The sequence below is a fragment of the Nansenia antarctica genome (genome assembly GCF_963989245.1).
Source record: "Nansenia antarctica genome assembly, chromosome: 3".
Taxonomy (NCBI): Eukaryota; Metazoa; Chordata; class Actinopteri; order Argentiniformes; family Microstomatidae; genus Nansenia; species Nansenia antarctica.
In genome coordinates this window covers 34,891,319-34,902,339 of record NC_137688.1, presented here as the reverse complement: position 1 = coordinate 34,902,339, position 11,021 = coordinate 34,891,319, and the positions used below count along the sequence as shown (strand labels likewise).

At 45.9% G+C, this 11,021-nt stretch overlaps 1 protein-coding gene across 1 annotated transcript; it reads left to right on the top strand.

Moving 5' to 3' along the window:
* Positions 1-1,482: 1,482 nt before the first annotated feature.
* On the top strand, positions 1,483-9,033 carry LOC308154024 (C-reactive protein-like; the record flags this gene model as incomplete). The annotated part of the gene is made up of 4 exons (XM_080527204.1): positions 1,483-1,537; positions 4,638-4,825; positions 7,981-8,038; positions 8,519-9,033. 4 exons carry the CDS (start codon positions 1,483-1,485, stop codon positions 9,031-9,033), a joined length of 816 nt encoding a protein of 271 aa, XP_080383330.1.
* Between the last annotated feature and the right edge of the window lie 1,988 nt (positions 9,034-11,021).

The following is an 11,021-nucleotide window of genomic DNA, read 5'->3' as shown; positions in this document are numbered from 1 at the left end:
CAATTATCAAACAAGTTACACATTTCTCTGATCAACTTACAGAATTATCAATATGCAATAATTACATTTTCTACATGTATTATTAGTATGACATCAAATATAGAAGAGACTTTGTTTCCAAACTCAAAGATACATTCTTTCTGACCTGGTATCCCAAAGGTGTAATGAATTGTCCCAGGGTATTGAAATGTCCAAGGGAAATGTCCAAGGGTGTTGAAATACTGCCACCTTGTGGCTGTCCTCGGCAATGGCAGTCTTTTATTCTTCAAATGACGCAAACAGTCACGTCAACGAACGCTGGGAACCCTGGGATATGTATGCAGGTCTTCCACGTGGAATGCGGCGATGGAGTCTTTCATGGCGCAGGTGTTGCTCTATCCTGGCAGGAACGCTGGCGAGCCTCGGTGCTCAGTCCATGGCTGTTGAGATGATTCTTTCACTCTTCCTAGGTTTGGCCACGTTTTCACTCCATGCCATATACGACGTTACGTTTTTCACTATAACTGCTCCAGTTTGGTATTCTTCTGATAGACAGACAAGCAACCCACGATTCTAATACTGATGTTCTTTATTTTGTGTGCACACCGTACACACAAACACCGTGAAAAACTGTGAAGTGAAACAAACACCAATTACACATTGAAACCAGCCAGCACGGCGTTCCGACATCACATACATGTGAGAAATTACTTCAAATCAAAATGCACAGTAAAACAGTGACAAACAAAACAACAACATACCGTGTGCGCCTTCTATTCAGAACCTCTGGTGTAGCTAGAATAGTTAAATACCGTCTTAAACATCAAACTTCTCTTCATGAGTGACGGAAAACCCTTACACGTTCAGCCTCCGTCAATATATATACATCCCGTCTCATCGCGAGACCACGGTACGTGAACAGCGAGGTGACGTCAACACGTACACGTTTAGATAAACAAAATAAACACATACGTCAACACGTACAAGTTTAGATAAACAACATAAACAATAATTGTACAACAATAACATATACATTTATATAAAGAATCTTTTTACAGTAAGAAATAAGAACATTATAATTACATCTTTACTATGACAGTTACAACCACCGTGGGGCCCATTACACTTTTTAACCACAAACAACCATTAAACCTCTTCTTTAACCACAGGAACGACCGTTAAACCTCTTCTTTAACCACAGGATCAACCTTTAAACCTTTTCTTTAACCACAGAAGACCACTGTAGCTGTAGTGTTGTCTGCTGTGATCTGACAGCTATTCCTGTACTGGGCGCCTGTCAAACGACAACCGAACTACCGGTGTGGGACTAAATTTTCCGTTGTTTAATTGATTAAAAATGAATTATATGTAAAAACATATGAATTTCATTGGCTCTTCCGACTGTCAGTCGTTGTGTGGTGGCGGGCCTGTTGGATCAGAGGTTGTAGTTTTCCTGTTCTCATCACAGCATAGTTACCGTTACTATTTTAGATGGCAGTGACCATGGTCGGGAACCAGTCCCATGCACAGGAGGCAGTCAAGAGGCTGACAGCTGAGTGTGCAACAGCAATTCAAAGCACACAGAACGCACCTTCAACCTCACAGTTGACCTCGCGGTGTACATAACATCTGTTTACATTGCGCCTAGCGCGGATGGTAGCCTAGCATTGGCGCGGCTATATGACGTCATCAGTGGTCAACAAAGCACAGATCCACAGGCAATTCACATTATAGCAGGAGATTTCAATCATGTCGAACTGAAGGCAGTACTACCCAAGTTCTATCAGCATGTGAAATGTGCAACAAGAGGAGAAAAAACACTGGACAAGGTATACACCAACATCAAACGTGCTTACAAGGCTAGTCCGCTAGCTCATCTAGGCATGTCTGACCATGTGTCAATCCTCCTGATCCCAGCATACACTACCATGGGGAAAAGTGCTCCCATCACCACTAAGACTGTCAGAACCTGGCCAGAAGGGTCCGCTCCACTGCAGATCTGCCTAAATGACACCCCATGGCAGGAATATGAGCATGAGGACCTGGAACAGTACACGTCGTCAGTTCTGAACCACATAGTGAACTGCACCAACTCAGTCACCGTGGACAAACGGGTCCGGGTCTACCCCAACACGAAGCCATGGATGACTGAGAAGGTCCAAAAACTGATCAACGAGAGGGACAACGCCTTCTTCGCAGGGAAGAGCACACCGCTGTACAGCACCACCAGGGCTAACCTAAAGCGCGGAATCAAAGCGGCCAAGGCAGACCACAGAGAGAAGATTGAGGAATGCCTCCTGAGCAACGACTCCAGGCGGATGTGGCAGGGGGTTCAGCACATGACAAACTTCAGAGCCAACAGGCTCACAGCCGCAGAGGACGACCCCCTGCTGGCGGGAAAGCTGAACACCTTCTACGCCCGGTTCGACGAGGGGCGAACGGAGGTAACCACAACACAAACACCACTCTCTCCAGCTCTCAGCAGCCTCACCCTCACAGAGCATGAAGTGAGACACGTGCTGAAGGCGGTGGACCCCAGGAAAGCCTCGGGGCCGGATGGCGTCCTGGGACGGGTGCTGAGGGACTGCGCCGTCCAGCTGGCCGGGGTTTTCACCAACATCTTCAACCAGTCCCTGTCCCAGGCCACCATCCCACCCTGCCTGAAAACCTCAACTATCATCCCAGTCCCGAAGAAAAGCACGGTGAGCTGCCTAAACGACTACCGCCCGGTGGCACTCACACCAATCATCATGAAGTGCTTCGAGAAACTAGTCCGGGCCCACATACTCACACGCCTCCCGCCCAACCTGGATCCATACCAGTTCGCCTACAGAGCCCACAGGTCCACAGAGGACGCCATCGCGACGACTCTCCATGCCACTCTATCCCACCTGGAGAGGGGAGGGGTTTTTTAAGCTACTATTTTGGAGAGGGGGGGGGGGGGTTTAAGCTACTATTTTGACCCTGTCTTGGCCAGGTCTCTCTTGTAAAAGAGGTTTTAATCTCAATGTGACTTCCTGGTAAAATAAAGGTTAAAAAAAATAAAAAAACAGCTACGCGAGACTGCTCTTTGTGGACTTCAGCTCCGCCTTCAACACCATCCTTCCAGACAGGCTAGTGACCAAACTACTAGACCTGGGTCTATCACACTCTATATGTGCATGGATCAAGGACTTCCTGACCGACCGCCCCCAGAGGGTGCGGGTGGGCCCCCACACCTCCACAGCCCTCAGACTCAGCACTGGGTCCCCCCAGGGCTGCGTGCTAAGCCCCATCCTCTACAACCTCTACACCTACGACTTCACCCCCGTCCACCCCAGCAACTCCATCGTAAAGTTTGCAGACGACACCACCGTGGTGGGATGCATCTCGGGGGGGGACGAGGCGGCGTACAGGGATGAGGTAGAGCAACTGAGCAAGCTGTGCAAGGTTAACAACCTGCTGCTGAACAAGTCAAAGACCCAGGAAATCATCGTAGACTTCATGAGGAAAAAGTCCGAGATCCAGCCCCTGCTCATCGACGGAGAGAGCGTGGAGAGAGTCTCAACCCTCCGATTCCTGGGGATGCACATGCGGGATGACCTGACCTGGAAGGACAACACAAAAGCCACCATCAAGAAGGCACAACAGCGGCTATACACCCTGAGAGTCCTCAGGAAGGAACACAGCAAGCAGGAGATACTGGTGACCTTCTACCGCGGCGCAGTGGAGAGCATCCTCACCTACGGCATCTGCAACTGGTTCACCAGCTGCACAACCGCGGAGAGAAATGCGCTACAGAGAGTCGTGAGAACAGCACAGAAGATCACCGGCGCCCCCCTCCCCTCTCTGGAAGAGCTGTACAACACACGCTGTCTCAGGAAGGCCTCCAAGATCTCCAGGGACCCGACCCACCCTGGGTACGAACACTTTACCAGGCTGCCCTCGAAAAGGCGGTTCAGGACCTTGGCCGCAAGGACAAACAGACTGAAGAACAGCTTCTACCACAGGGCCGTCCAGGCCCTGAACACAGCAAAGACCTAGGTTCTGGGCCCTGGACAGTCTGGACGGATTGATGGCAGCTGCTGGACTGAAAAAATCAGGTGTAGTGCAGAGGCACAAATATGTACATTTCAAGCCTGCAAACTGCGACACTTTAAATAAATGTGCAATAACACTATTGTGCAATATGACAACCCTAGTCGTCTATCTGTACAGTATAGTATAGTGGATAGTGTACATAGCCTTTATTTATGTAAACCAGCTCCTTCCCTTCTTGTGATTTTTTTAAAAGTTTCTTTTTTTCTTTTTTTCTTTTTCTTTCCTAACACCAGGGGAGCCACCCCTCCTAAATGTCGTTGTTTGGTACCTGTACTGTAGCAATGACAATAAAGACCATTCATTCATTCAGGTAAATACCCTTTCCTTTGCACTGTATCTATCAAACAGCAGCACATACTGTATGTCCTGAACAAATTCCTCCCAGAGGACCACAAAGTAAATTTTATCTTTCTCTTAGCAGCCAACCTCAGCACAGGAAATGCCTGCCAAAGAGTCAAGACAACGTTTGGGAGCTTCTGGACACTCGCGTTGGTTGGTTGCAAAACATAGTCAATTGTAGAAGATCACATGAAAAAGCTGACAATTTGACAACACATTTTTGTTGTGGTCCCCTGCAGGTGCAGCACATAATGTCCAGAGCCCCACAGCAGATGCCACAGTGGAGGTGCAGTGGAACCCGAGTGGCCCCTACCTCCCCAGAGGGGAGGACCCACTGAAGTACTGGGCCACACATGGAACTGTATATGTGAACTTTTATGAGCTAGCCAAGAAATACCTCCATATGCCAGCAACCTCTGTGTCCTGCGTAAGGGTTTTCTCCAAAGCAGGGGACATTGTGAGCAAGAAGAGGAGCTGTCTCAGTCCCAGCACAGTGGAGCTAAGTCTTTTCCTGAATAGAAATCTGTAATCTGCCGCACACAACCATGTCCCTCCCATACCTTGCCTGTTCATGTACACAAGCAATCAGTGGTGTGCCGTCAGGGCCAGCAAGGCCTTCTCTGCTGGCCTAAACATCATCAGAATATACATTTTATTTTAATATATTTTTTCCACAAATATGTATTAATGATTCCCCATAGTCTATTCTCTTCATTTCATAGCTTTCCTCTTGGTTGCGCTGCTTCCAGTCTCCGATTGAGATTTGGAGGGCTGGCCTTTATGTTAGAGCTTTTATCCAATCAAAATGTGTTGCTAGGGGGCTCCAAAATCTGCCTGCCTGCACAATAATCGGTGCCGCGAATTCGACCTGTAACTTAACGTTGGAACGAGAAAACCTGTGGCGTACCTAGTAAACCTACGTAGATGCGAGCAAAAGCAACAACGGCGCCTGCTGTAAGGCTCAATGATGTCAGCACCCAGCACGTCTTTTGATTGGATACGCACTATTGATACGCACTATTGATATTCACTATTGAGATGCGTAACTATGCCGGTAGATGTGAAACTTTTGAAAGTGCGCAGGGAAACGGAGCTCCACAACGAAAGCTTTCGTTGACTGATCGATAATACTGATCGATTGTGTCCTGTTTTTGGGTAAACAATAACTTTCATTTAGGGGACACGATGAAAGCACCGAGTCCACAAACAGAGGAAACTACGTTGAGCTTCTTTCTTTTCTGGCTGAAAACAACCCAGATTTACATTACCACCTGTCCACAAACAAAGTGTTTACTGGGACGTCAGGCAAAATACAAAACGACCTGATTTTTGCTATTGCTGAAGTGATGGGAGAAGAGATCAAAATGGAGATTAAAAAGGCACCCTTTGTCGCTATTATGGTGGACGAGACGACAGACGTGGGTAATGTAGCGATCTTAAAGATGTTAGTTTAACACTCTTCATTGTAAATGCGGATTTATTGATTAAAAATGCTTCGGAAATATTAATATAACTCTGTTGTACTTGTCTGACTATGTTAAGGTGATGCAACGCCCGGTTATACTGTGTTTCTGTCTAGTTTCTAGAGCCATGGCGTCATAACGATGGTATTAAGAGGTAGAATAATTCAGGTAGGAATGTGTCGGACATCACTGAAGGCCTAGGTGTGAAATGCACCGCCCGCCACTGCAAGCAATCAATATTTTATTGTTCACATAAGCACATCTCTGTCCAGTTCCCACAATATAGCCTTGTTTTGCACTATTTCCATTTTCCACGAGCAAATCCCAACACTGTGGCCCCTGTTATGACATGTTGACCATTTATATCTGCCCCAATTGTCACACAGCCATGTCCCACACATGCCTAAATGTCGTTCAGATTTGTATCTTTACCTATCAGAAAAGTACACAACATTTGTAAGTATTCGTTGTCATTCATGCCAATCAGAATTACCTCATATTGACTACAGACACATTTATGACAGGTCATCAATTCAAACGAGCTAAACTTTCTACTAGGCTATAGTGTACTAGACAAACCGATATTTAAGACCGCATATATGGCCACATACACATCTACACAGTTTGTCACAGCACCTTTATTGAACAAGACATGAAAGATGACAGTGGGCTTATTGTATTTTACCCCAAATTCCTGACTTGTGTGCGGCCGTACCACCTTGTCAAGCCTGATCTCGTCAGATCTCAGAAGCTAAGCAGGGCTGGGCCTGGTTAGTAACCTGGATGGGAGTCCAAAAAAAGGGTGAAAGGCTGGTTGCCGTGGCACATATATGTGGCTTGGGGTTGGCATGTTCCCCCCATGTCCACTAGGGTCTCCTTCACCCCACATGGAAAGACATGCCAAAGTGAACACCCGTCCCTGACCACGACGGTGAAGAACGCTACTTGGTCCCCGGGGCGCCGGGCGTCGGTTCAAGCCGCGCCAAAAGGGCGACCGCTGCCCCTGGCTGCCAGTGGAGGAATGGCAGCCCGGATGGGTTACAAAGGCAGAGGACAATTTCCACCTGGCGACCCGCCGAAGATAGTGCATGTGCTTGTGTTTGTGTGTGTGTTCACCTAAAACTTGCATGTGTGTGATCAGAGTGTAAAACTGCCGTGTGTGGCCATTAAAAGACCATCAAGGTCCGATTTCTCTTCTTGTCAATCAGTCGATACAGCCGCCATACCACGAATCACCAGCAGATGTCAGTATTGGAGCTGCTGTATCGACTGCATCGATAGAGCGACACTTTTTCCGACACAATGTGTTGAATGTGTCAATGCGTCGGAAAGCTTTGTTTCCCCCATCACTAGTAATCCGTAGTGTGAGTGTGTGTATGTGTGAATGCAGGATGTTGGAGTGTGTAAAATGATAAAGAACTGCCACAACATAACAAAAGGTCCGTGTGGAGAGAGGTCTCCCAGATGAATGAGGAGTGCATGGTCTTATAACCAGCAGGTGTGGGCCATCATGCTTCTCCTGCGACATAAAGCAGACCCACAGCCAACAGCCCGTATAGACCATCACACCCGACCCCATAAGGGACCCAAAACCAGTCCCCAAAACAACCAAAATATAAAAAATAAATGAACAACAAATGGAACAAAACAAATATCCAGTGCACTACATATTGTAGTGACCCCACAGAGTACCGGGTATATTGATTGACCATGCACAGCTGCCCCGCATTCCCCTATCAGGCGGATGGCCCAGGGAAGCGAACTGCAGGCTCGTTAGACCCACATGCCACACCTGTGCCTCCTCCAAGGGACTCACAGATAAGGAGGAGCCACTTCTCTGTTTCACTGAACAGAATAAAAAGGACAGGAGAGACCAGACATTTTAGGAACTAATCGAGACATCTTCTGGATCAACAAAGCTACAGTACAGCTGCCATTCAGTAGAACTGACAAGGTAGGTTCTCTAACATGACAGCCATTTTGTCCATTAATGCCATACAATTGCAATTGAAGAGAAATCATTCAAGGAGAATGCAAACCCATTTATAGTGTATGCATGCACATTGAAACCCTATTGTAATATTTGTTGTGAACAATGCTGTTCTTGTGTTGTGAACAGATGGAGAGACTCTTTGTGGTGCTGGTCATGTTCGCCATGTGCTGGGCCGAGCCTCAAGGTGAGACATCTGACCATCCTGTTGATTTACTTTGAACATGAACGCTCATTTGACATACAATCAGTATTCATATGGCAATGCACACATACCTGGAAGAACATATCATTTACATTTGTGTGTGCACTTGAAATCTCTTCAGACAGTACTAACATTACAATGCCAAATGTACTTTGAATGGTTTGTTTTGATTTGATGGACTAAATCCTGTTTGTCTGACCAGACCTCACAGGTAAAATGTTTACATTTACACAAGCGACGAACACTGCAAACGTGAAGCTGACACCAATAGGAGAGACCCCTGGCTCTGTGACATTATGTCTCAGGTAATGTAGTGTTCAATACTACTTTCGTCAAGTTAAGACAACTCAAAACACTTTGACTGACGTTGACCATGCGTCTGTATGGTGAATCCATGGTTATATTGAATATTTCTGGTTCTAACTCTATATTTATGAACCTCTTCCTGAAGGTATTTCACAGACCTGCGACGAGACTCTGGTCTGTTCTCCATGTCCTCCACAACATACTTCAACAACCTGCTGCTGTTCAAGGGAGCTGAGGTTGGGGACCTGCGACTGGCGGTCATGGATAAAATTGTCAAATTTAACGGGGTGCAAGATGAGCTCAACGTGTGGATGTCAGTGTGTGGGACCTGGGACTCCACCAATGGGCTCAATCAGCTGTGGACCAATGGGAAGCCCAGCACGCGGAAGCAGGGCTACACAGGGGGTAGGAAGTTTGATGGTGTTCCCATCATCATTCTGGGTCAGGCCCAAGACTCTTATGGGGAAGGCTTTCATAAGGACCAGTCATTTGTTGGGCAGATCACTGATGTGCATGTGTGGAACTACCTCCTGTCTCCTTGTGAGATTCAGCACTTCACAGACAATGTTAACTACAGCCCAGGCAATGTGATTAACTGGAGGGCACTGACTTACACTGTGACTGGGAAGGAGGTGTTTGTAGACGACAAGCAGGAGACAACAGGGTGTTAGGTGAGAACTGTTTCTACTACTTCTGTGGTGTTTAATCTACTGATCACTCAAATCGCTGAATGTGACAATACCTCATGACTTTTTCCCCCCACAACTTGTTGAATGTATTCTAGCTGAAATTGATACAGTACGTATGCCAATGTTTTATTCCCCATGGAATCTAATAAAAGTAGTTAAGCACTACACTGTTATTTCTTTATTGGAGCAAAGAATTGTTTACCTTTTATTTGTTAACCTTTTATTAGTCTCATAGAATCCTGATTCAGTGAGTGCCATGCTTGCTCATATTGAACACACTGCATGTTAGATAGCCTACACTTTGGGAGCACAGTAGTTAATGCAGCTTATTTTACGAAACGCCTTACAGTCGAGGCTGTCCATAGTTTCAACCAACTCATAGCAAAACATACAAAGATTTTTTGGGAAAAACACAACATAATACAGGATTCAACTGGGTTTCAGAACCTCTGACCAGCTGCTCCTCCTCTACAGCAGATCCACCCCCTCTTTACCTGTGTGCCCTGGAGTTAATGTTACTCATGTTACTCTCTTGTATGTATAACAATAAACTTGAAAATTCTTTCAGGACATGACGAACTGCGTCTCTATTAAACCTCTTCTTTAACCACAGGAACAACCTTTAAACCTCTTCTTTAACCACAGGAACAACCATTACACTTTTTTCTTTTTTTAAAAATTTATTTTTCAGATTTTATCCCTTTCTTCACCCAATTTGGTAGCCAATTGAACCCAACCTAGCATCCAATTATCCCCTGCCTATTGCATAGGATCCGCCGCACGACCCCGTGGCCGGCAGTCCCAGAGGAGGCCGCCAGGCAGACTAGCTGACTGGCTCCTCGAGCCCAGCACCGTTATTCCGGCACCTAGGGGGCGGTGTTGCGCGACGGATCCTTGTCCGGAAATACTCCTATACCCGCCCTCGGGAGCGGCCGCCCAATATGTCGCTCCCCGTGTGTGCCCCAGCCATATCCGGATCTGGCTAGCTGGGATTCGAACCCAGTCCCCGGTGGGCAGCATGCACTAGTGGCCAGTGCTTAGACCGCTACACCACTATAACTGCTCCAGTTTGGTATTCTTCTGATAGACAGACAAGCAACCCACGATTCTAATACTGATGTTCTTTATTTTGTGTGCACACCGTACACACAAACACCGTGAAAAACTGTGAAGTGAAACAAACACCAATTACACATTGAAACCAGCCAGCACGGCGTTCCGACATCACATACATGTGAGAAATTACTTCAAATCAAAATGCACAGTAAAACAGTGACAAACAAAACAACAACATACCGTGTGCGCCTTCTATTCAGAACCTCTGGTGTAGCTAGAATAGTTAAATACCGTCTTAAACATCAAACTTCTCTTCATGAGTGACGGAAAACCCTTACACGTTCAGCCTCCGTCAATATATATACATCCCGTCTCATCGCGAGACCACGGTACGTGAACAGCGAGGTGACGTCAACACGTACACGTTTAGATAAACAAAATAAACACATACGTCAACACGTACAAGTTTAGATAAACAACATAAACAATAATTGTACAACAATAACATATACATTTATATAAAGAATCTTTTTACAGTAAGAAAATAAGAACATTATAATTACATCTTTACTATGACAGTTACACTGCCACCAAAATTACAAAGATTTTCTTAACCAAAATGTTTTACCTTATCAATAAATCCTGTAATTTTCCTATAAAATGGAAATTAACTTTCAAATAACCAACCCATTATTTCTAAATGTTTACGGCTTCCGTTTTGTTACTATTTCAATGATAGTTTAGGAACTCTCCACTAGTACCACTAATTTTTGAACTGGACGCTCAAGAAAAGATGGTTGCGTCAAGCGTTCACCTTTCTTTCCTAAGTTACTTTGGCCTACTTTTTAACCTTTCGCACCAGACCATCTTCATCTTCACTTGTCTTAACAATTCTGGCTAGCTTCCACTAATTT